Source organism: Pelmatolapia mariae, linkage group LG6 (genome assembly GCF_036321145.2).
Source record: "Pelmatolapia mariae isolate MD_Pm_ZW linkage group LG6, Pm_UMD_F_2, whole genome shotgun sequence".
NCBI lineage: Eukaryota > Metazoa > Chordata > Actinopteri > Cichliformes > Cichlidae > Pelmatolapia > Pelmatolapia mariae.
The window spans coordinates 16,749,309-16,774,949 of record NC_086232.1 but is presented as its reverse complement, the minus strand read 5'-3'; the positions used below and the strand labels follow the sequence as shown (position 1 = coordinate 16,774,949).

At 40.8% G+C, this 25,641-nt stretch overlaps 1 protein-coding gene across 20 annotated transcripts in view; it reads left to right on the top strand.

Annotated features, from left to right (window-relative positions):
* fat1a (FAT atypical cadherin 1a) overlaps window positions 1-25,641 on the top strand; it is a 77,966-nt gene that overhangs the window by 24,048 nt on the left and 28,277 nt on the right. For 18 of the 20 annotated variants that reach the window (XR_010094047.1, XR_010094046.1, XR_010094044.1 and 15 more), the window contains exons 4-9: window positions 8,645-8,706; window positions 13,933-14,262; window positions 15,155-15,371; window positions 16,589-16,657; window positions 17,245-17,384; window positions 25,345-25,620. Coding sequence is in view for 13 of the 20 variants with exons in the window: in XM_063475996.1 (XP_063332066.1) it covers window positions 8,645-8,706; window positions 13,933-14,262; window positions 15,155-15,371; window positions 16,589-16,657; window positions 17,245-17,384; window positions 25,345-25,620 (1,094 nt within the window). In the remaining 7 variants the exon portion in view is untranslated. The remainder of the gene's footprint in view (window positions 1-8,644; window positions 8,707-13,932; window positions 14,263-15,154; window positions 15,372-16,588; window positions 16,658-17,244; window positions 17,385-25,344; window positions 25,621-25,641) is intronic. The other 2 variants (XM_063475999.1, XM_063475998.1) reach the window with 1 other exon arrangement.

Genomic DNA, 25,641 nt, shown 5'->3' with positions numbered 1-25,641 from the left:
TGACTTAGTGGACTTTGAACGAGGGTCTTATGCCAGAACATGCATTTGTTAGAAAAGGGCAGCCAAGCAGAACTTGTAGTCAGAACACACGCTGCATGCTCATAAACACACACACAGGAAGATTTACATGTCTAAGCAGAGGAAAGAGTGCTGGAGTAAAGATCGCTATGATAGCTATCTTATCTTGCTGAATGCTCATTACTCCACTTCCTGTTGTACCCATGCAGCCTTTCTTTGTGTAGCCTTGGTACTTTCTAACACTTCCTTAATTGCCCTAGTGTTGTCGTCGACATTTTAGAGTAGATTATTATCGGTGTGTGCTAACAGATAGAAAGGCTGCTATCTTGATATTTCTGGTTAATGTTGTAATTTCGATATCGACATAGGAGTTTTAGCCCCAGACTATGTGAGTGCAGACGGGTGGGAAGAGAGTCCCCGGGAGCAGGACTCTCACATGCCTTTGGGAGGCCTGCTTGGTAGGCACAGGGAGTGTGACAGAGAGCTGAAGCCAGCAGCCAGCGATCACGCGCTGCAAAAAGCTGACCGCATGAAAGAGCGCTCTGGAGAAAAAGGCAGCTTGCAGGCAGCCCTTAAAAATCCTTCCACGGGGTGACCGACAGAAGCTTTGTGAGTTTTACTGCTCTTGTTGACCAAAGACTGCCTTTGAGTCATCAGCTGCACTAAACAAGTTGAAACCTTTAAAGAAAGTACAGTGGTGTAAAGAAATGAACGCGATTTATGACACAAGAAAAACAGAGAGCTTTGTAGTGAAAATGAAGGGAAAAAGTTTTAACCTTATGATTTTGTTTTCATTATCATTTGAAGTCAAAAAATTAATATATATGAGATTTATGGTCATCACGCTTAAACTTCAATCTATGATAATGGCATCTTATGCCTTGATTATACTCTGTTGCGGACACGGACAGCTGGAGACCCGCTGGCCAAGTAGCGATTCCTGTTATAATTCTTTGAAGTCCGCTTGAAGTCTGCTGCCTGGGGCACATGCATAGTTGGTGCATTGTAATGTAAATTTTCCATGGACAAGTCTGCACAGTCACAAAAAACAGGCAGGCACATGGACGTACACATGAACCCCTGCACTCACCGTCTGATGATGAAATTCACATCACTTGGACCTGAGTGGACTCGTGGATGCAGAAAGTATAATTGAGGCTTAACAAAATTTGCCACCAGAGGTGGAAGCAACAGCTGACTGACAGCTAATATAATATGGCTATCTATGCATGACTGTTTTTACCCTTCATTCCAGTTGTTAAACCCCAATGAAGAACGATACGCCCAGGTGAATTCTCATTATTGAAATTGTATTGAACAGTTTCAGCCCTTTTCTTCTTCTGAAGCCAGAAGCTCATTGCTAACAGCTGAAAGATATACTATAAGTGATGCTTTGGCAAGCTTGGATGCCATGCACCCAGGGGATGAACTTAAAGGTCAGGGAAACAGTCGCTGAGATTTGCTGCTGTGGGTGATGCACAAAAGTGGGTGCATCACCCACTTTTTGTGGGTGATGCACAAAAAGTTCATGTCAACTTCATGTCATCTTTCAATAATGCCTGCTCCGTTCAGGAGAGGAAACACACATGATGTTATCTGTGGTTTACCAAAGACCCAACCACTATCAGGGGAAGTGAGATAGGAAATGGATACTTCCAACAACTTCCTGATTATTTCCTGCGATTCGAGGTCAAACAATTGTCACTGCTTTCAAAGGACAATATGAGAAACAAACTGTGAAAAAGGAGATTTTCCACCTAAAGTGTTTTGGTGAGCTAAGATTTAGATATTTAAAATAAATCCAATCTGGAACCTTTGTGGTATATCTCTGTTCTCACTGTGAAAGTCATTGTCTTTTTTTTGCAAATAGTATCAAATGCCATAACCTTGGATTTAAAGAGAAAACAGATTTGAAAATGAAATTGGAAGAAAATTGACTTTGTATGGAAATTTTTGTGAAAGTAGAGCAGAAATGGATGGATGAAAACACTCGAAGAGAACTGCGATTGACTCGGTGCAAAGTGAATAAACAAACTAATGAATGCCAGATGAGCAACCCCATGACCTAAATGCAAGAAAAAAAACATGTCGGTGTAAAATGAAGCACAGTAACTATGACAACCACCCTTGTCATTAACACAGATCAGGTGACAGCTTTGATTTAATCTTTGAGTGATTTGGGTTTGCAGAAGGCAGCTCAGTAGATAAAATGCTATTCCTGACATTACAGTATCATCGCACAGTCAGCTTAATGTGCATTGCTTTGATTTGTTGAGTTTGCTTCATTTATATCCCATATTTCTTAAGTTAGCTGTATAGATGTGGAAGTAAACTTGTAAAAAGCTGTTAGACATGTGTTACCTCGTGAAGCTCCTGTCCTGTCATATCATATATGACTCAGATTACTCAGCATTGTGATTATGCCAAATATTTCCTGTCAGCCTGCAGCCACATTTACAAGAAATTCTACAAAATTTACAGATTAAGGTGATGTGATATAGGACTGCTTTACTTTCTCCCTACATGTGTTCACTTTCTCGGCTGTGATGTTAAACTGTAACAGCATCATCTTCACTGTTGGTGTGTTATCAGTGCTTTTGTTCAGAAAAACTGAACCTGGTCAGGCTGAATCTGGCTATACTTTATATTCGAACATGTTCTGCTGAATACAGTTTGCGTGTGTCTGTTGTTTGGTCGTAAATGTGAATAAAATGGTCGAGCTGTTAAGTCCTGCACTGCTAGCATCACCTTTATCCTGCTGCCGTCCTCTTTCCTCCTGTGACCTGTGTTTTCTATGCCAAAAACAGTCTTAAGAATCTTTTCATGGCAGCAACCTCAGATGCTTCCTTTACTTTAAAAGCATTCCTACAAAGGCAGGGAAAAAATATTTGTTGGTGAGGTTTACCTCAGCCAGTTTGCTTTACAGGTTAAGTCATTGTGATTGGTGGCTACCGGCCCGAGCGGTTACCTGTATGTGTTCTGCCTTGCAGATCTAATTCTTATTAGCCTGACCATTGATTATGTCTATACATTTCACAATTGACCTGTCTTATCTTCTCTGTTGCATCCACATTCTTGACAAGAATTTGGAAACCTTAACCGCCAAATTTTACACAATGTGTTTTCAGATTAGAACTACGCCCTGCTGAGAAATCTCAATCCACACCCTCTTCATCAATTTGACTAAATTAAACAAAGCTCTTATGTTTGTGTCAGTGTGCTTTAATTAGCTTATGTGACTTCTCTTGGTTGCATTTGTTAAATTCTGTGTCTGGTGAGGAGATTTGTTGAACTATAGCTGCTTTTAAGGAGCATGCCTCGAGAAGAGAATTGTCAGGATATCTTATTCGGCAGCATTTTCCAGACTGTGCTATTAAAAGTGAGCAAGGAGTTCCTGTTTTGATGTAACCTTCCTTTATAAACTCACAGTCTGGTTTTGGTTTTTAGTATCAGTGTACCGGAGTTTACACTGTTTTTCCTTTTTAAAAGTATTGATTGCCACATGAGTAGTGGAAACAGATGTGATGTTTTAGGCTTAAATGACACACACATCTTAATGAAGTTGAGAATATTGATACGCTTGTCTGGGATCTAACATAGAGTTTATAGATAACAAATAATGCAGTCTCTGTTTGTTATTTTCTTCACAAGAGAAAAATTGTAAGCATTTAATTGAGGAAGCAGGCAGCTCGCAAGTTGGTTTTTTTTCATCTCTTCATATCCAGATATGAAAAGATTTTTTTTGGGGGGGTGTGGGTGGTAGGGGTAACAGATCAATCTTCTTAACAACTTCTTAACAACAACTTCTGGAGTGTATTTCTGTCACGCAAGAGAAACTAGTGCAACCCTAAATGAAAGAAAAACACGGTACACACACCAACAGTGAGCTAAAATGAAATAAGTGAGCATAAATTAGGCAAACAACACACAATGTTTTGTTTTTAAAATGACATTTTTTCCCCTTTGCTTTGTTGGAAAGATGAGGGTCTCGTTAGGGAGGCAGCCACTGTGATGGTAAGGGAAACACTAATGTGCTAGATGCCTTATGTGCACAAACGAAATTAATAATGGCAGCAGGGGCGTGCATGCCTCATTGGCACACTGTCAGTCAGACATCGACAAACAAAAGGAGACCAAAATCATAACATCAAAAAGTTTATTAATAGAACTTCTAGGCGTTTGTGACATGGCGGTGTCATGTTACGCTCTTACCCTTTTTTGTCCTTGGCTAGCTCTTTTTTTTCTCTTCTTTCGGCCAGAGCTCAGCGTCAGTTCATCAGCGATACTAAATGTCTCCAGCCACTGCAGACACCCAGCACATTCCTGATTGTCTGGAGTCACGGCTAAATGGATGTCACATAAATATGTGTGTCACTCTCAAGACTGCTAATCTCAACAGCAATTAACCACCCTAACAATGCCCTGGACTCCTTTACTCCCTTCAGGCCACCATTTTGGAGCAGTGGTTGTAGCGCTCAAGGCCATGGTTGAGAGTGCCACTGCTGCCTTTCTGTTGTTTTTCTACCCCTCTCAAAACAGCATGGCTATAATTACTGTCGGCCCAGCTCAGCCCACGCCTGAGGATGGCTTTTCTGTGTGTAAGTGTGTACGAGAGTGTGTGTGTGTTGTGACAAAGGCTGCGGGTTGAAAGTGCAGACGTCGTTGGTCAGCTCTGGCTTACTAACTAATCATTTTACAGTTCTTTAACATTTAAGTAGTGACAGAGTGGAGGTTTGTGGAGGTAAGGCCTGCATACAGGGACCACTCCTGGCATGTGTGTACCCCGGTAGGAGGATTGCAAACAGGTTGAGATTTACTGAACAGTCAAAGTTTTTAGGGGGAAAAAAAAGTTTGAAATATTTTCTGCAAGTGATATCAGCAGCGGAGTATTAGAGTGGGCGGCAAGTCCCTCGGTCAGAGATCTGCCAGCAAGCTGGCAGCATGTCAGACATAAATGGAACAGAAGCAAACAAAAGCATTTTAAACCACAACACAACTTGCATCAAACAGCTTTTCTCGTCCGCACCAGATGCAACATATTTTTCACATTTAATGTTTGATTCCGCTCTCAGACCTCAGAAAGAGCACTGGTTTCATGCTCCATCAAAATTCTAAAATACTTAGACTTTAAAAAATTTGAGAAAGACCTGAAGTTTTTGGCTTAACCCAAAGCTTCGAGTCTGTCCACTTCATCGATTTAACATATTTGTCTGGTATTGTGACACGGGAAAGTGGTTTCTAAACTGGTCCAGTGAACCGTGGAAGGATGAACAATTAGCCATTTAGCTTCCCGGGCGGGGCTAGCATTGTTGTTGAGCTATTTTCAAGCTGTGTGCTAGAACTAAGGAGGAGTAATAACAATAGAAGAAGAAGACAAAGTAAAAGAAACAATGCTGACTGTATGCACCAACGGCACTGTAGTTTGTTTTTTGTGCTTTGCTTTGCTTTGCTCTTAAACCCTGCTTCGCCAGCTCCTCTGCATGGCTACACATTATCGACTTAAAGTTAGATATAGCTAGTCCACTGTGATCGATCAGGAAAACCAAACACCCTCACACACAGAAATCTGTTACATTTAAGACCAAGTATTGACAGCTCAGGAAACTCGAGATGAGCTTGTAGTTTAAACACTTTCATTAAGATGCATTGCCCTGAACCCGCCTTTGCATTGGAGAGCTGAATTCACTGATTACTCCATTAGCATTAAAAGTAAAGCATCTGCTTTGAGAGTAAATAGTTTCTTTAAAGTCATTTTACTGAAGAAAAAAAATGTAAAAGCATCTTTTCAATGTGACAATTTTCTGATTTGCCTTTTGTTGACACTAAATTGAATGACTTTTAATTTGTGGCTCACACTGAGCTCTGAAAAACACGAGCATTTAATCAATTAACTGAAAAAAAGATTGAATATTAATGAAAATAATCATTAGTTAAAATCCTACGCATCAGAAAATCTTTGAAAAAGGGCACGACTTCATACTAAATGATTAAGGGGATTTGTTTACTGTGTGAAAAGGCTTTTTCAATGCACCCTGCGACTGAATGTGTCAGCCTGGACAGTGCAGTTTCAGCTTAGTTCAGAAAAGATTGACATTACAGATCATATAAGTTCCAGTTCTTTGTTTTATGTTGAGGTCGACAGGGTTTTTACCCCATGAACCATTTTAGCTCATTTTTAAACAAAACTTCCATCCCCTCTTTTTTTTTTCAAAGCGGATTTGGCAGTGCTGCCGGAAAAAAAGGGAGGGATTATAATAGAACAAAAATATGCACCATTTTTGAAAATGCGCTCGTACAAAAAAGGAAACCAGCAACGGTGCTAAATTTGTGTCATTAAGTTATCATCTCGTGTGCCCGCTGCTGCTGAGTCGATATTTGTGAAACGGTAGCTCTGGATGGTCTCTACAAAGCAGGACTGAAACTCGGAGCGGGATTGGGATGAAGGCCAGGTCCTTGTTCTTTTCATTGTATTTGGTTATGCTTTGTTTGTTGCTCTGCAGAAGCACGGCACGGACACATACGTTTACATCACAGGCTGGATTTTTTTGATACCTTGCTCTGGTTCGATCAGGCAGCTGATTTGCAGAGAAATTATAACTTACACATCCAGACGTAATGTGGTTAATGATGCCATCTGTATTCAGCGGTACAATACATACTTAGAGAGAATAGTTACCTAACTCAAGCACGCAGGGGAGCTTAAAAACATTACCATCCATCATCTCCGGCCTCGCCGAAGCACATGAATAATTAGTCAGCGTGGCCTGCTTTGATGATAATAATCTTACAGCGTGCAAACCCATCTAACCCATGCTGATCCTGTGCTCTTTTGCAGAAGTCATGCAAGAGTAATCCCAGCAGCTCATATACATTTACCAAACTTAATTTGTTTTGTCAGTGCTAGTGGTGTCATATCTTACACTGCTGAGCAGAGAGGGGGTTAAGAGAGGTGTTAATTTAGAGCCCTAATTCATATGTGCATCTTCAAGATTTTGCTTTAAAGTAAAATCTAAATTGGTTGCCCATTAATATGTAACCACGTTAGGTAAGCAGAGCAAAAATATGGGTTGCAGCTTGAGGAAAGGTGTTATTGCACTTACTTTTTTTCCCTGACCAGATATCAGTAGACGTATATCTCTACAGCTCACTGTGAAGATTAAATAAAGCCTAAGAAGAAGAGGATAAAAAGAGGGAGCAGAAGCAGCACTCACTTATATCCACGAATCGCAGAGCTAGGGAGGGCTATTTCAGGAGCTGTAAGTTGTGGCCTGCTATTCTTGTTGCAGGCATATGTGCCATTGATGGGTTTGGGTTTCGGAAATCCTTTGCTTTATGCTAATCAGGCGCAGTGTGGCAAGCAGGCAGCTATGGTGCGGTCGAAGTTGGCATGTCTACTCTATACTCAGTGTCCTTACAAAGTTGCAATTACATTGGGAGTGAGAACAGAATGCTGCCTATAATGTAGCAATACCCTTCCCCCTTCTTCTTCTTCTCTTTGCTTCTCTTGTTTGTGAATTTGATCGAAAATTGGATTAGTCAGGAACTCAAGATTCCAGCTTGTTTTATTTTTACTTTTGTCAAAGCTCGGCGTAACAAGGTTTCCCTCGTGTGATTGATGTCACACATCATCAATCGTCCTACTTAAACTGAGTGATAGTGCTCGACAAAACTGTTGAAAGGCTTTAAGTAGCAGTAGGATCTCTCTTTTGCCTCTTGCATAAAAGTGCTCAGACCTGCCGGTGATGTCTTACTGGCTGTCTATTATTCAGCTTGTGGAAAAACTAAAAGTAGGGTGTCAAGCCTGTGCTGCTGTTGGGGTACTATTTTCAGGTTTGTGTGATATTTCCCATACATAAGACAGTATACTGGGCTGTTTGGCAACAGTATAGGCCAGGAACAAGGAAGACCACAGGGAAAGCACTTATCCAGACGCAGTCTTTACTCACAGGTGACTGATGACATATCACCAGGGTTCAGAGTATGTCACCCAACAATGAGTGGCAGGATTGTTTTTTTTTCTTTGGTCAGTCAAATGTTTGCTTTGCTGAGAACTTTGGCATGTTTATAATTTAAAAAGGAGACATTGAGACCAATCTGGCTGATTAGCATGCGGCACATTTTGGACACAGCTCTCTTCATGGTTATTGGTTAAGAATTGTGATATATATATATAACTAAACACTTGCAATAACAATAGTAGTAATGATATTATCATGACAGAATTTGAAGGATTTTTTTTTGTCTTTTTTTGACAAATGAATTAAACTCAATATGTTATCATAACCCCAAACAATAAGAAGTTACACTCAGATGACAATGAAAATTCCACCAGATCAACTGGTATATAAAAGGCTTACTTTACTTACTTTACTTCTGCTGTTATCATTAAGTTCCAGTGTTGAGCGCCAACCAAATAATTGCAAGTATTAGATTATTTATGTGCACACTGCCATGCTGCTTTTTAAATGTCACAGTTGTGGTCTTCTCTTATCTGTGGCATCTTTAATTTTGTATTTAAAAAAGTGGCAAAATCTGAGCAATGCTTGTTTTCCCTTAATTTTATCTTTATGTCGTTTATGTATTTTTATGTATAATTAATGCTGTTATTGCCGATTGTCTTTTCCAGGTTTGGTTACAACAACTTCCAGGAAACTCGACAGAGAGCAGCAGGACGAGCACATCCTCGAGGTGAGCACTGCATTTCAGCTCATTTTCAATTCTAAAGAAACCGTCTTTAATTTATGTGAAAATGAATGAGCAGCATGATAATTAGAACCCTTTAAGGTCAACGTGCTCCAGCTTAAAAAAGAAAAAAAAAAATCACACTAGAGCGCTGGGCATTTTCCCTTCTCTGTGGTTTGGCATTTGCGGTCAACTTTGGCTGCCTGCCACATGTTGCCAACAAAAAACGATCTTCTTGGATATGCAAGAGTGCTCTTTCAGAATAATTTCTCCTTGTAGTGATTTCCGGACGGGGTAGGAGGGAGAGGTAGGAGGCGTGTGGGAGATCCTGGTGACTGTTGCTTTGTTCCTTCCCACTGTTCCATCTCGTGGATGGAGCGAGCTGGAACAGGAAGCTGCTGTCAGACCAAGAGGCCGACGTCTAAACTTGCGGGTTTTAATTGAGCGCGGCTCCATGCGCTCCCTCCCTCGCTCTCTCTCACCACAGAGCCGAGGCTGATAATAGCTCTTTTAATTGTGTTTCCGGTGGTGGCGGGGAGCAGATCTGACGCCTTTTAATTATTGTTAGAAGTTACACAATTCAGTGAGCTCTGGGTGACATTTAATGTGCTGGTGCATCTGGTGCCTAAGCAGTGTCGTATTTCATACTCCGATTGTACACTACACTGCACTAATTGCATTACATGACTGAGAGTAAATGATAGGGATAAAAGTGGGGGAATAAGGAAGGACTGTATTCCTTTAGGGAGCTGGCGAGTGAACTGAATGTAAGAGAAAAAAAATGCTTTGTACTATATTTGTTGAATGTGGGTGGACTATATGTTATCAAGGTCGAAAACACACAGCTCCTGCAGCCAGTGGTTTCCGGTAAAAGCTAAATTGCTGCTTCCAACATTTGGGTTTTGGAATTAGGAAGTTGGAGAAGCTGTCTGATGCAAAAAAAACAAAACAGAGCCGTGTAACTATAGCAACTTAAGAAGTTTCTGCATGTTGGTTGCAGGTTATTATGAATTCAGCAGGAAGCTCTTTATTGGTGCAGCAGCACAAACCCTTAAACCCTACAATTTGGCATCCGGGCGCAAGCAGAGCAAATCAAATTGAAGTCCTAACTAGTGCTGAAGTTTTTTGTGCTAGCCTGTTGTAGGAGAAGAAACCAAACATGTGGGACCATGTGGAACATGTGGAGCAATTAGGGTGGGGGCTGTGTCAGCATTGTTTGCTCCAAATGCCAAGAAGAGTTGGAGGGAGCACAGGGGGCCTTCAGCTTTTATGATGAGATGGATGGGGGTTGGTTGTTGTCGTGTGCCTGTGTGTGAAAGAGAGACAGAGAGAGAGAGAGAACTAAAAGCAGAAAGGCAGTGGGGGAATTTGAGAAAAGGCAAAGCTGCTCTTGATAGATCTGAGTGTGGGCTCTAGCGGCAGGATCAGAGGCCTTCATCCTAGGAAGGAGGGGGTGGGTAAACAGCAAAAGTGGGACATGCCAGGACATGCCGAGGATTTAGGCCTGGGACTGTAGAGAACACATTATAATGTAAAAGCAGAGGTGAATGAACTGCTTGCATAAGCTGTTTGTGGCATGTTTGACAAAGTTGTCAAACATGCCACAAACAACTTCTGCAAAAAAACTTGTCCTGATTAATCTGTAAATGTATTAAATGTCAATAAAATGACAAAAACAAAATTCACATCATATATTTTCAGAATCCATTGTTTATAAATAACCAGCGCCCACTACTGTGGTTTTAAAGTAGGTAATTTAAAGCTTAAATCCATCTTAAAACAACAATGTGTAACATTAGTTGAGCAGTGGCAGTCACTGGGGTTCCATCTTTAAGGTGGCAAACTTACTAACAAAGGACACGTCAGTGGCTCGTCTCCATACAAAACATTAATCTTATTGTCCACAGAGACACTTAAGTGGTACGTGTGCGTCAGCCAATTTGAACCTTAGTCGTTTACACATGCTCGCTTCACTTTTTGCCGTTTACTCTCTTAACTTCAGGAAATTGAATCCAGGCCACAAACTGTCAAAATGGACTGACTTGGTCTATGATAAAAGACACTAAGCTGTTTTCACATATGAGCTCCAGAAACCGACGGGAGAATAAGCTCCAGACTTTTTCTTAAGTTCTGTTTTCTCAGATGTAGCACACAGCAGGAGATGGTTTTGTTCATTCACGTTCTCACTAATGGAACCATTTGGTTTTGGTGATGGTGGTGCCTGAGTAAAGAGTGCACGAAGCAGGTCACATGACAGCCACTCACCAGCTGTGGATAGCTAGTACCTGCTTTATTCTCAAATCAGAGATCACGCAAAATCAGACAACACACAGCCTTGGGTGAAGAATAGGCAGATATGTAAAAAAAAACTGTTTAATGTCAGATGTTTCCTTTCCTTTTGTGGACTCCATCTAAGCTAGAGCAGAGTTCTTTTTTCTGTCCACCAACACAACCTGAAAAAGGAATAGCTGACCCGGTTGTAATAACCTTTAACTTAGCAGCCCGGCTTGCTTGCCCCTCGTGTGCTTTCTTGCACAGTGCTTACTCATGACTTTCTGCAAGATGGAGCTTGTTACACCAGATTCGTGCTGCAGCAGCTTGTGCCCCCTATAGCTGTAATCTGCTGAAGTCTGCTCTGAGTGTCTTTGGCAATTAGGTTTTCTCAGAAGATTGTATCACCCAAGTTACAAACTGTCAGAAGAGGCGTTAATGGGGTCGGTAGTGAGAATTTAAGGAAATGCTGTTCTTTCTGCGATTTAAAGGATTTATTTAAATACTTCTAAGATGAAGACAATATACATCTTATTTTCAACTTAATTTATTTTTATTTATGTAGCGCCAAAACACAAGGCAGCGACCCTACTACAATACATAAAGAACCCCAAGAATCAAACAGCTCTTTATGAGCGAGCATTTGGCAACAGTGGGGAGGAAAAACTTGCTTTTAACAGGAAGAAAGCTCCAGTAGCATCAGTCTCAGGGAGGGCAGATATCTGCTGCGATTGGTTGGGGGTGAGGGGAGGAAGACAGGACAAAAGACAGTGAAAGAGTGGGATTTAGAGAGAAAAGAGAAATTTAACTTATTGTGTACATTGTCTTCTATGCATGCTTCAGTCTGTCAGGTTGCGGCTTCACAGCAGTGCTGGATTTGTGCTGTGAGACAGACTGCCCCTGGTCTAACGTCTCAGTCTTTTGTCTGCTCGCCTAATTATCAGACAAAGGCTTTTCATGTAAATTTCCCAAAGAGATGCACATTGTGATAGATAGCTGGGTAGCTATAGCTATAGGGTAGCATTTCATTTGACTATTTGAAATGGCACTAACATAAACAAAGCGCCCTGTTTATGTTTATCCATCACACTCTGGTATTTACGCTCTGGTTTCTTGTCATCCACTTTCATAAATTCTGCTCATTTCAGTAGCACGGACAGCTGCAGACAGTGAGGGGAAAAACAAAAACACATTTCTTTAGTAATTGAGTCTATGGTACCAAATGGTATGTCTCTGACCCTGGACTCCTGACTGCTCTTAGTAAAGTGCTTAGCAGATGGTTTTAAAGGACTGTGACATTTGTTCTGCCCTGCTACAGCGTTTTGCAGCTTGAAGACAGAAATGGCCACTTCTCCTCCAGTGCTCAGATGCAAAGCTCTCGAGCCCATTTTCTGGGACTTTCTGAAAATTGTGCTTGTTTAGGTCAGCCTGTTGCTGTTTGTTTTCGATTAAGCTCCTCAGACTGTGCGCACCAGCGTCCAAAGTCATACTGATGTGTTAAGTCACGGCAGAAATGACAAAGGCTTAGTGTGCCACCAGTAACACTTGATGCAGGGACTTAAATTAGGGCCATGTTAATGATGTAGTTTTTCAACACTGACTTTTATACTGAATGCTTCTGGGGTTTAATAAAACCTCCTGCCTTTAGTTGAGAGCATTTAGACTTAATGTTTATTAGCAGTTCAGAATCTTTGTGTGCATACTTGACACACAGCAGCAGAGTCGGTGCGGCGGGTGCTACCAGACTGAATAGGTGCAGCTAATTAAAAATAATTAGCTCTGGTGTTATTTTTTTATCTCACTCATACAAGCCAATCTTACCATGATTACAAGGACACATATGAAATGTTGGGTTTTTTTTGTTTTGTTTTTTTTTAAGAAATCATGTTTATCCAAATCTAGTAACTCCACACAATAATTTCATTGCATCAAAAAGGTTTCTCTGGAGTAATTTACGACCGGAGTGTTGGACTAACCCATCTCCAGCAGTAGAAGAATGCCCAACAACTTGTTCCTGCTGGATAATTGGTTTCCTTTTTAGAATAGACTTTCTGACAGTGAATCACAGGGGGAATTGGTTTTAAAGGAATAGTTTGGTTTCTTTGAAATGTGGTTGTATGGGGTATGTATTGATAGTCAGCAGATGGTTGTCACTACACCCACCCTAGTTTGGAGAAACAGACAGGAGTCCATGCACTCAGGCTGTACTGCTGTAGGCGAGGTTAGCAGAAACATATTTTAGCCGCTTAGCCACAAATCAGTATGCATTTATCTTGTTTTTCACATTACTACTTTGCTGTCAACTGTCCTTCCCAGCTGGGAACTAAAGCGGCTGTAATCAGAGCCACCAGACTCAGCAGAACATGCGTATTTGTGATGCGCTGTGGTATGACTGAGGTATTTCAATACGCCACTTTGGGTCTAAAATAACCTTTTAGAGCACCGAAATCACAGAAAAACTCAAACATAACGGCTCAAGACAGGAGCAGACCAGCAACTGATTGTTTTGATTGTATTTGATCATAATAATAATTTTTTTCTAGTGGTGAAAATTTGAAAACTATTTTTTAGGTCACTGCTGTTTGCTTCTCCAAACTGCAGGCTACTTTAGGCGATTCCCTGACTATAAGTACCTCATAAAAGTCCACCTCAAAGAAACCAAAGTATCCCTTTAGTTGTGCTTGCCAGTTCACTCACTAAAAAGGAAGTGGAAGAAAAGGATAATAAAGTGAAAAAGCATGCCTTTCTTTTTTCTTTGTTAATTAGTTTGGTGCTGCAGTATGATCATTTTGTAACAGAGTGTCTTAATCTTTACAAATTCCCAGGATACTTACTGTTCTGTTATTGATGCTGATATAATTCACTGCCTTCAGTTTGGGCTGTGGTGACTTGAAGAGATAAGCTCTGTTGAGGGTGATTTAAAGTTCACCTCATCAAATGATATTTTTTCTTTCCTTTCAGGTAACAATCACCGACCACGGCATTCCTCCAAAATCCACCACTGTTCGCGTCATCGTGCAGGTCCTCGACGAGAATGACAACAGGCCGTTGTTCCTGGAGAAAATCTACAAGATCCAACTCCCTGAGCGGGAGAGGCCTGAGAATGAGAGAGCCATGAAGAGGTACCCGGTGTATCGGGTGATTGCGTCAGACCGTGATGACGGACCTAATGCTGAGATCTCATACAGCATTGAGGATGGAGATGAACATGGAAAATTCTTCATCGAGCCCAAGACGGGCCTGGTGTCGTCCAAGAAGTTCTCCTCTGCGGGAGAATACGACATACTTACAGTGAGTATCTATAATCGCAGGCTACCTCTCTATCCTCAGCTTCAGAGTCTCTCAGTGAGCACTGCACTTTTACAACAGATGCTTGTTTGTTGCTTTATTGTTGTGCTCTCCTCATCCCCTCAAGTTTTATAACTGCTTTCCAGTCTCCACGGTTCTTTAGTTGTTGTTTTGCGTCTTTGTGTTTAAAGCTGCTGTGTAGTATCTGTAAGAGACACTGAATGCTAATTGGTGCACACACTGCTGGATTTAACTCTTCTTAAAGAAAAAATAATTTATATATGCAATTTTTGGGAGTTTGTTCCATACACTAGCAATAACAGTGAGAAGATATTCTTAGGATTTATATTTTTTTTTCTTTTTTTTGCTGTGATTCAACAGCTGTGTTTGTTAGGATCTAAATTTTTCAGCCACTGATGTGACATCGCACTTTGGCTGTTGACAGTTTTATCAGTGTCAGAACATTATGACAGTTGTTTTGTTGAAGAGTATCTTAAGATTTGGTTGAAAAAAAGTGTTATGTGTGTGAAAATGAACACTGCCTGTCAATCTTCCACCTGCAAGGTAAACAAAAAAACCCAAAACAGGATCTTCATGAACACTGTTAGCTGTAAACATTTCATTTGGTAGTGATACTAATTTTCTAATATGCAGACTCAAGTCTCCAAAAGTTGTTCACTGTAGCTTTATAATACAAAACACAGATTCTTCACTAAAGCTTGAATCACCAAAGAAGTCCAGACACAAGATGTTGCTTATCCTGATGCAGACATCTCAGTGAACTTTGAAGGGTTTCAGGGCGATGAACTCCTCTGGAGCTACACAGAAAGTAATTTGGAGGAAAACCATCACATAACAGTTTGTAACACAGACTTCGATTGTCTGTCTCTCTTAGATTAAAGCTGTCGACAATGGACGACCTCAGAAATCCTCCACTTGTCGTCTGCACATTGAGTGGATTCCCAAACCACAAGTGCCAGCCGACGCAGCTTCCCTGGCTTTTGAGGAGTCCCCCTTCACCTTTTCTGTCATGGAAAGCGATCCTGTGGCACACATGGTGGGCGTCGTGGCCACTGAATCCTCCGATGTTCCCGTGTGGTTTGAAATCACAGGTAGGGTCTCCTTTACATTCATATTTCATGTTGAGTGCATGCATGCTGTATAAATACTCAATTACTGCTTTATAGATAGAGAAACACTTTAGTACTAACACAGTGTATGTGTGTAGTGTGGCTGAACAGATGATTAGAAACAATAACTTTAAATAGACATCTTTTATAGTGCATTAAGGCTTTAAGCTGTTTCTTATATAAGATTGCATTTGATAATTCATTTGAGCAGCCGGCATTAATCCTTTCGTAGCGATGTTAGCTGCCTTACACACACAAAATGCAAATAAATAAACTTTTAAAAAAAACTGTCTCTATATTTTTCTCCATATTAAAGACACTTTTCCATTAAATGTACACCATATAAAGATGCAAACATCAGGTACATTATGACAGAGAATTTCGGTGTAAATAGTCAGTCATAATAGAGAATAATGCCCAATGTCCTCTTTGATTGCTACTTTGTCTTAGCAATGTAGCAGTGACTGACATTTTGGCTTTCAGCACACGTTCTGTTTGCCCACTTTTTAACATATGGAAAATGATATTAGTAGGCATGCAGAAATGAGCAAAACAAGCACATAAATCCCCCCAGTTGGACTGTAAATAATCTCAAACAAACAATCAAAAAGAAAGGTGAATACAAATGTTTCAGCTGAAGATTAGAGATCTTATGTAAGCTCCGTGGCAGCTGTGGTTTCTTAATCAGCCTAAATATGCCTAAAAGGTGTTAGAGCCTTTATTTCTTTAAAGCAGTTTACTCGCCAGTGTGAAAACTTACGGCCATTTTTCTCAGTTTTATTGCTTGTGCAGTTACAGCTCCCTGTCTTTGTAAAGCTGTTGGTTGAAATAACCGAATTGCATCATGAATCAGTCGGCCATAATCGATAAATATTGGTACTCTTCCTAGCTTTTTTTGTGTGAGGCGGCTGACATGTAGTATATTTCCTTACAGTTTTAATTAGCAGCTGTGTTTTGAAGTGTTAAACATGATTCATCTTTGTTTGCTTTTGTTTTTTGTATTGTAGGCACTGTGTGCATGAGAAGATTTAAAAAGACTGTGTTTGGAAATGCCTGCCTCTTCTCCCTTCCTCCCAGCCTGTCTTTCCTCTAATCAATGTCTGACTGACACATCTCTTTTTCTTCTCTTCTTTCTCCGTGCTCTTTCACTGCTTTCCCTTTTTTCTCTGGAATGTTCTGTTTGGTTGGATATTTGCAAGACGGCATAGAGGATACTGAGATGTTTTACATCCTTCAGATGGCTTGTGACCACAACTGTACAGCAGAAGGTATCTGCTGAGATCTCCTAATAGGCTGTGCTATATTAAGAGATCATCCTGCATTGTCTGTTGGTGCTGCCCGTTGGCTGTGGTTGACTTGTGTTGTGTTATGGGATTGATGTTGTGCCACATTTTTCCACTAAAACCTCTGACCTGATTAAAAGTCTCACAGGGGTTAGGAAACCCTCCTCCTCATTCTGTGTGTGAATTAGAGCTTCAATTTGTAGCAACTGCCTTATGGTTCACCATTACAGTTCAGAAGTCTTTTTATAAATGTCTGTCGTGTTGTTATCCAATCATCACTTTGCCTTTTTGTACCCATACTTTCGGTGTTTTGGTTAATTGCATGAAATGGCTATTATGTGGGGAATGTTTAGATAGAACAGGAAATCTGCACCGATAGCTAATGACATCAGCGTAAGCGTATCTGTTCATTATCTTCGACTCCAGCAGAGCAGAAAATTGATGTTTATGTGTCCATCTCTGTGCCCCCATCTAGTGTTTGTATAACCTTGCTACATGCACAGAACTAAGCAGTGATATGTCTCTAATCTTCAGTCTTTCCATGTTTGTGCAAAAAAAATGTTCTTCCACAGGTGGTAATTATGACAGCCGCTTTGACGTGGGCAAGGCCAGCGGAACCTTGATTGTAGCGCGGCCCCTGGACGCAGAGCAGAAATCAAATTACAACCTGACAGTGGAAGCCACGGATGGGACACGAACTGTCAGCACCCAGGTAATTGAAACACTAATGAAGCGGTTGGAGGCTGATGAGGCAGTTGTCATGGTTCTGTTTTCCTCATGAGAAATTGCACGAGTAAAGAGGAGGGTAATGAGTGAAGCGGGCGCTAAACTGTCTTGTTTGTTGGGATATGTTGATGTTCTGATGTCCTCTCATTGCATTCAGCTGAGAAGGAAAAATGGCGTTTTGTATGTGTGAACCTCATTATATACCTAATTGACTTGAGACACAAAACCAATGAGACGATATGGGATGTGTTGTGGTGAAGCTGTGATGTTTTTCCGTTATATGGCGCTGCCTGTGTTTATGCATGAGGATTTTTTACTTTTTTGTTTATCAGATATGAAGACAGATGTTTCAACAACAGCAAGAACAAATATTTTAGTAAAGTGGGCTTTAGTCACTTAGCAAGAGTTGAATAAAGGGGATCGATACCCTTCTGATAACTGCTTACTTAGGGTTATATGCAGGAATATTATATTTGCTCAGTGAATTTCTAATTTTCTTTTTTTGTCAACTAGTAACTCTGTGACTCCCTTTAATACAGAGGTGAGTGTAGGTGAACTTTTAACCTTTTGACAGAGCAGCCAGATGTTTTTTTTTGCTTCTTTGCTTCTGAAAAGCGTCTGCTAACCATATCCTGGTTGTAAATTTGTATTTCCTGAGGGTCATCAGCCTTCTCAAAAACCCCAACTAAGTATATATATCCCAAAAAGACGAAAAAAAAAAACTTGAGAAAGAAAGTTTTTGTAATCCACTTTAAAGTTGTCATAGGGGTAGGCGGCATTCCTGTTTTTCCTCTGTTCTCCCCCTTCACAGTTGAGCACTGAGCACCAGGAATCTTCCATTGTCTCATTCCTCATGCGGAGCTGCTGTGATGATGGTGCTGTCTAGCCAAAGTCTTTTTTTTTGTCTTTATTTTTTTTCAAGTGTGCATTCTTGAGCCCGCTCAACTCCTCCCCTCTGCCGTGTCTCTCCCTGAACCTGTGGACCTTCTCTTTCTTTTTTCCGAGAGGAACAAATTGCCTCGGCCTTTTCTGAATGGAATGAATAACTAAATATGCAACAGATACAGTATGCTGCTCCCTGGCTGATACCAAAGCTGAGCTGCCATGATAAAAGCTTTTGAGCATGCAAGTTGTCTTTGTTCAGACGGTCATGCCTTGTCCATGAGATTTTGAACATTTTTACATGGTAGTTTGGGTCATGTGTGATGGCAGCATTCAAGATGTTTTGTCCTTTGTCCTCAAAGGGGAGCTTCAGAGGACTGTAGCTGGAAAAGAATCTATTTGTTGTCACTCTGTATGAATAAAGCCTTTCATCATCTGGCTGCTGTGCTCCACTGAGCCTTGGATGAAGCGCTTCTTTCACTGGCATTTTGCAGCTCATCCACGGAAACAGCACGTCCTTTAGTTTAGTGCAAAACCTTAAAAAACACTCACAAAGTTGCTGTTTTCTGCATCCGCCTGCAAAGCACTTTCTTAAAAGCCCTGCCAACAGACACTTATTTAAAAGCCTCTCAGTGATATTGTATGCAGTGACATTTTAAGTCAATTAATCACATTCAAAGGTTAACCTATTCAAAAGGTCTAATTCTCAGTGTAGCCTGATTTTCAGCAGGACCTTCTGTACTTGCAGCCCTTTTACAAGTGTAGGGGATGAATTCATTTATGCTTTATATAGAAAACCCCACAAAATCTCAGTTTTTGTATATAATTGTACGAATTCCAAGCATCTAGACTTTTGCTAATGCCATGACATTTTTTAAAAGCATATTGCATAAAAGTATATCAGAAAAATATTGTATTCATCAGCTTTTAGTGTTTTTAAGTCCTGCAGTAAAAACTGAAGTCTTGGAACGGACGTCCAGCATATAGTCTCATTTTAATGTGTCGTCCTTCACAAAATCTGAAAGATTTCATGTGCAGCTCACAGAATATTGAGTGATGATAACTTTGAAGGATGCTCAGCTGTATGATTTATTCCATATTAGCCATCAGTTTCTTTATTTGAAACAGGTTAAAGGAGCATCACTTGTATATCAGAACACACATTTTCTCATTGGCTGCAGGTTTTAAATGTATTTATTTATGTAAATGCTATTGAAGCTGTGACTTATTTGCTCTCTTGCAGATGAGTGCTGTGTATGATATTGTATACCCAGCTGGCCACTGTAGGTCAGCTGTTTTCTGTTGAGGGAAAGGATTTACAGAATTTGTGCGCTCCATAAACCACATTTGAAGGTGGGTCAGCTGCTTTAGATATGCTGACAGGCAAACGGTGACTGAAAGAGGTATACAGACTGTTTGTAAAGAATATTGTTACCAGAGTTTGGCTGTATACTAAAAATAGTTGGATCCATATATGTTTCCAGACTGATGCTTTTTTTTTTTTTTAAATGTGTATAGAAACATATTAAGTTACAGTGATATTATGAATATGAGAGTAAAGTGGAGACTCTCTTTTTTAATTTGAGAGATTGAACAAAAGTACTGCATTAACTGCCATTTTTTGCACAGTTTATCAGGGATGTGTGTTTTTAGAAATGTAATTTCAAAGATGTGGGCTACTAGATTATGTAGGGTCAGAATTTGACCCTATGAATTTGGAAGCTGTTGCAGTAAAACATCAACATGTGGTTAAAGGAGTTCTGCTTGAGCTGCAGAATCCAAGCAAATTTATCTTAGAGAGAGCAGAAACATTACAAATTGCTAAATCATCAGAATACGGTGGTAGAGTTGGCTAAATCAAAAGATCCTGGACATTCATAAAGACAACAGTGGTGGATGATTGTAGGATACTTTTCCATGATAAAGAAAAATTCATTCACACTTCCACCAACAGCAGAACACACTCCATATGGTAGCTATGTTTTTTTTTGAGTCCACAATAACGAGGTAGTGTAAGCTTAACCTGGAACAGAATAGGCAGCAGCTGTACTTTCTGCCCATTCATTTATTTTTTCAAATGCAGCAAAGTGGTTTAATGGCATTTCACAGTTCAGATGGACAGTCAGACAAACATACTGTGAAAGTAACGCTTTTGAAAGCAATGAACCAGAATAATTTGCAGTGGCCAAGTCAGTTACCTGATCTCAATCTCATCAAACCAGATTTACTTGCTGAAAACTGAACTAAAGGCAGGAATAGCAAAGAACAAACAAAGGCCCGGCAAAACACCACAGAGGAGGCAAACAGGTCTTTGGTGATGTCTGTCAGCTCCAGACTGGTTAAGCCAATAATCATTCAATTCATTTGATCTTAAAAAGCAGGGAAAATATCAAAAATTGAACCAACAGTCCAAAAATATAGATCACAGTGAAAACAAGCAATTATTTTTACTGAATGTTTCTCACACAAAAAGAAGAACAAAAAACCCCCAAATCATTATAAACAAGACTTGTGTTTGCCTCCGTGTTTTTTTTTTTTTTTTTTTAATATTATTGCTATTAAAAAGAACCACAGGTCTTTGGGATAGGATCAAGTTTTGACATGAGTTAATGAATGAATGCCGGTTGACTGTCCCGTATTATTGGGAATGTTGTAAAGGCCCTGAAGATTTGGAACACTGTGTGATCTGAGTGTTTTGGCTACCACCTTGTTTTGTCATGGCATTCACGCCATTTGCTCTGGCGTCAGGGGATAGTTCTCTTTCACTGTCAACTCTACTCTTACTGGGAAATGAATGGTTTTTGTAGCTGTTTTATATAATCGTGTTCAATTTTTAAAATAATGTGTCAGACTACAGTGAAATGCATTAATTTACGCCTGAAGGCAGGTTTGCTTGCTTTTGATGGCGGCCTAGTAATGTAAATCCCCCGGCTAATCATCCCGATTGTACAATGTTGGGATTAAACATCAAACACCAGATTATGCTGAGTAATGAATTTGCTCACCTCTGTGCTCGCAACAGTAAAATCAGTCCAAGAAGACAGGATTTCAGCAGGAAAACGTGCAAATGAGTTGTTAATTGTTGAGTATGACTTTGTTTTCTTTGGGGATAATATGTTGCTTATTTCCAAAACAACTCCCACAGAATTTCACTGCAAATTAGATCTGCTCTATCACACACACACACACACACGCACGCACGCACACACACACACACACACACACACACACACACACACACACACACACACACATGTCTGGTTTGCTATCCTCGTGGGGACATCCCATTGACATAATGCTTTCCCTAGCCCCTTACCCTAACCCTAACCATTAAAAATGAATGCCTAACCCTAACCCTTACCCTAAACCTAACCATAACCTAATTGTAACCCTGACAGTAAAACCGCATTTTGAGTGTGAAAATTGCTTTCAACCCCGAGGGGACCTGGATTTTGGTCCCCACGGTGCAGAAAGTCCCCACCAGGATAGTAAAAGTCAGATTTTGGTCCCCACCAGGATAGTACGAACCCGTACACACATACACACACACACACACACACACACACACACACACACACACACACACACACACACACACACACACACACACACAGTGCACCTTATGAAACCTCAAAAGTCGGACTTATATATTCCTCAAATCAAAGTCATGTGGAAGCTGTGCTGCCAGACGTGCTGGCCTATTTTCTTTCTCCTAGGAATGTTTTTTTTTTCTTTTCTTTTTGTTCTCCATCTTTTTCTAGCCCCCTTTTGTCTTTCTTTCTGTTTTTCTCAGTTTTTTTTTTCCAGAAATCTTTATCTTTCTTGGCTGTGCCTTCAGAGATGATGATAATTCTGTTTGGGTAGAATAAAGTGCAAACAGGAGTGCTGGACCTGTGTGGATAGTGGCCTCTGTTAATCCTGTTTTGGGAACATGTTTGAGTACTCGGTGCCAGTGGCCCCCCTTTGCCCAGAACCTGCCACCTGGCAGGGGGGCTTCCTCTCCTACGCATGGCACAGGAGGACAATGAGCACAATGAAAAGCTCCCCCGTGTCCTGTTCTGAATACCTCACAAAAAAGGTGTTTTGTAATTCAGGAGGCACTGTTTTAAATACGCTTTTGTTCTTGTACATCTTTTTTTTTTTTTTTTCAAATTAAAATGACATGCTATGAGCTGAAAATTGAAAATGATTTTTAATCCAGCCCACTGGGGGCTCCAGTAGTAATATCAGTATGAGGGCCTCTGGTTTGTGGGAGGTCTTTGGAAAACAGTGGGCCAGTCTGTCGTTCTTTCCGTATGACCGTTGTAGATCTATGAAGGCGTCGCTGAAGTATCAGCTGATGTAGACGAGGGGTGCCGCATTCCAGCTCGGGCACCTCATAGCCAGGAGCTGCGCCAACAAGGCAGCCTCGGCATGCAGCCCAGTCCCCCCCACCTACCCACCCCGTCTCCAGCTATATGGCATCCTCCTTTGGCCGTGCAGAAGTACCTCAAGCTGTTCTGCTCACAATCTGTTCCTGGTCTCCCGTTTCTTCTGTTATCTCAGTTCACATTACAAAGACTCTCTTTATGTCTCACTCGACTGTTGAGTTTATTTACTCATACTTTTTTTTCTAATAGATTTTTTTCCCTTAAGTATCAAAGCTCATTATTGTATCACAAACTTTTTTCACTCATTTTTTTCAGTCACATCTTTTATTTGTATTTTTCCCCCCTTCCGCAACCTGGTTTCTAAATTTGACCATTTCCCTTAGCCGCCTTTAGATTTTCACTGTCACTTATCTTCTTTACCATCATCTTACTGTCACAGCACTTTTTCCTCTTTAGTATCTCCATCTATCACGCCTGTGTCTCAGTCCCAATCTTGTTCCTTCTCAGCTTTCCCAGAGGAAGTCATATACAAAGACTACAGAGTTCCCTTCTACACCAGCGTTTCTGCTGCGGTCAGGCTGTATCGTGCTACTTTTGTGATGTTTGGGGGCAAAGTCCCTTTGAAGTGCTGTGGAGCTTTCTTGCAAAGGGAGAAGGAGAGGAGAGGGAAGTTTGTGCGCATATAGGGGTGTGAGGTGGGTGTGAATAGCTTTTTGTGGGCATTTTAAATGGTATAGATTTGTACACTGTGGATAGATGCAGATACCACTGACCAGATTCCATCCTTTCTCCTTCTCGACGGCGCTATCAGTTCTCGCCACCTTACTCACTATTCACAAGGCATGTTATCTGACGCTGGCCAGATTGAGACACATTGGGCAGCCTCTTTGTGTGGATGTACGTGTGGAAGTGTGCAACTTAGGAGCCTCTCCTGGTGTGTGTGCGTGAGTACGTGCAAGCGTTTGCGTCAGAGTATATAAAAGGTGGATTAGAAGGCATCGGCAATCTTATTCTATATGATGTCTGCGTTTACATGAGAACACGTTTACAGTGAGATAGTTTGTCATGTTGCTGAGCGTGCAACATGCACCACAGGCCTAGATTGATACGTTTTTTGCGATTTGATGTCGCATTAAAAAGGATTTTTATTTATTTTTTACCTTCGTTCTTATTAACAGTGTGATATGGGTTGCCTATGACACATGACTTGTGGCAAGATTACAGCACTAACAAACAGCAAGCAGCCCAATGCTCCCCCTGCAAGATGACATCTGTGAGCCTCAGCAGCATTGCCAGCATCACAGCACAGAGCAGATTGTAAATGTTATCAGTCCTGTCAGGTTGAGTCTATATTTGTCTCTGATACAGGCTCACAGTGCTCAGCAAACAGTATTATGACAACAAACAACAGTGGGCAGTTGTTTTGACCAGAGATCTGACAAACCCCAGTCAGTTGTGAGCCGTTACCTGGTCAGAGCTTTTGTGATTTAAGCCCCCTTCAGTCTTCCTGCACCAAACAGGTCAGCATCGACTGCTTTCCTTACGGGACATCACCCCCTGGTGTCTGGTATGCAGGTGTCTAATCTGGGCTGATCCCTTTGTTCACCATGTTTGGCAACGGTAGAAGTCCCTCGCTGGTCTGGGAAACAGAGATCGCATTCCAGCAGCTCTCCATAATCCTCTGTCGGAAGTCCAGTAGACGAGTGGCTGGTGTTGATAAAACATGCTCCCAGTGGAATTTTACAGTTTGGGGATGTTAGATTCTTTGTTGTTTGTGCGTGTGTTGGGGGAAAAGCACAGTAAACTACACTTTGCACATTATCCAAAGAAAGAAGCGTGCATGTGCAAAAATTAGTTTCATAAAGCGTAGCCTTTGAAAATATTAGAAGGGGTAGCAATATTAGCACAAAAGTAACACTCAGCATATCCTCAAAGTTATATTTGTTTCAGACTTTCTAATACAGAAGCATAGTGGTATCACTGGACTTACTTCAGCACTCCCCGATCATTTGATTTCTCACACATGCACTCTCTCTTTCATGAACTGCTCATGTGTGTAGCTCAGAATTCATTTAGATTCATTGCGGTTATTCAGCATTGATTGACTGTTAGCAGTATCAAGTGGCCATTCAGTTAAATTATTGCTTTTGCCATCGCATGGATCGATCGAGTCTGTGTCAACACACTACTGCTTATTTTTGCAGAGCTCAGGAAAGCGATTTGAAAATAATATAGTGTATATGTATGAATGTGTGCAGACCAAAGTGAGAGAAATGGTTAAAATAAAGATAAAAGTGTTACTTGCATATCTTTGGACCATAGTACTGAGCAGTGTTGAAGCATGCACCAGAGCTGTGATATCTAATCATTACCAGAAGTTTTATTTTTTGGAAATCATTATTTGGTTCAAGACAATCAAATACAATTACAAGCACACAATTGTGTCACCACTGATCAGTTGGTTATTGAAATAATTATAATTTTGCATATGTAAACTTAACCCTGACCCTTGTCATTTGGTTGCTTTAGAAATATCCTCTTGATGCTTTTTATTGAATAATGGCTCACAGCACTTTTTGACAAAACCTAAAAAGCCTTACATAACAGCCACTAAAATATTTTTGCAAGTATCCTTTGTGATATGAATTAAGTCAAGTGTAAAAATGTAACTTGCATGCAATTTTTCTCCTGTAGGTGCTTATCCGTGTCATTGACACCAACAACCACCGGCCGGAGTTTTCTGAGAATGTTTATGTCGTGAATGTCCCTGAAGACAAACCAGCGGGGACTGAGGTCCTGCAGATCAGTGCTGTGGACAGGGACGAGAAGAACAAACTGACCTTTACACTCCTGAGCAGCACTGATCCGTTCAGCCTGAGGAAGTTCCGACTAGACCCAGGAACCGGCACCCTGTATACCACTGAGCGACTGGATCATGAGACCATGCATCGTCACATCCTGACTGTCATGGTATGAATTGGTAGAAACAGA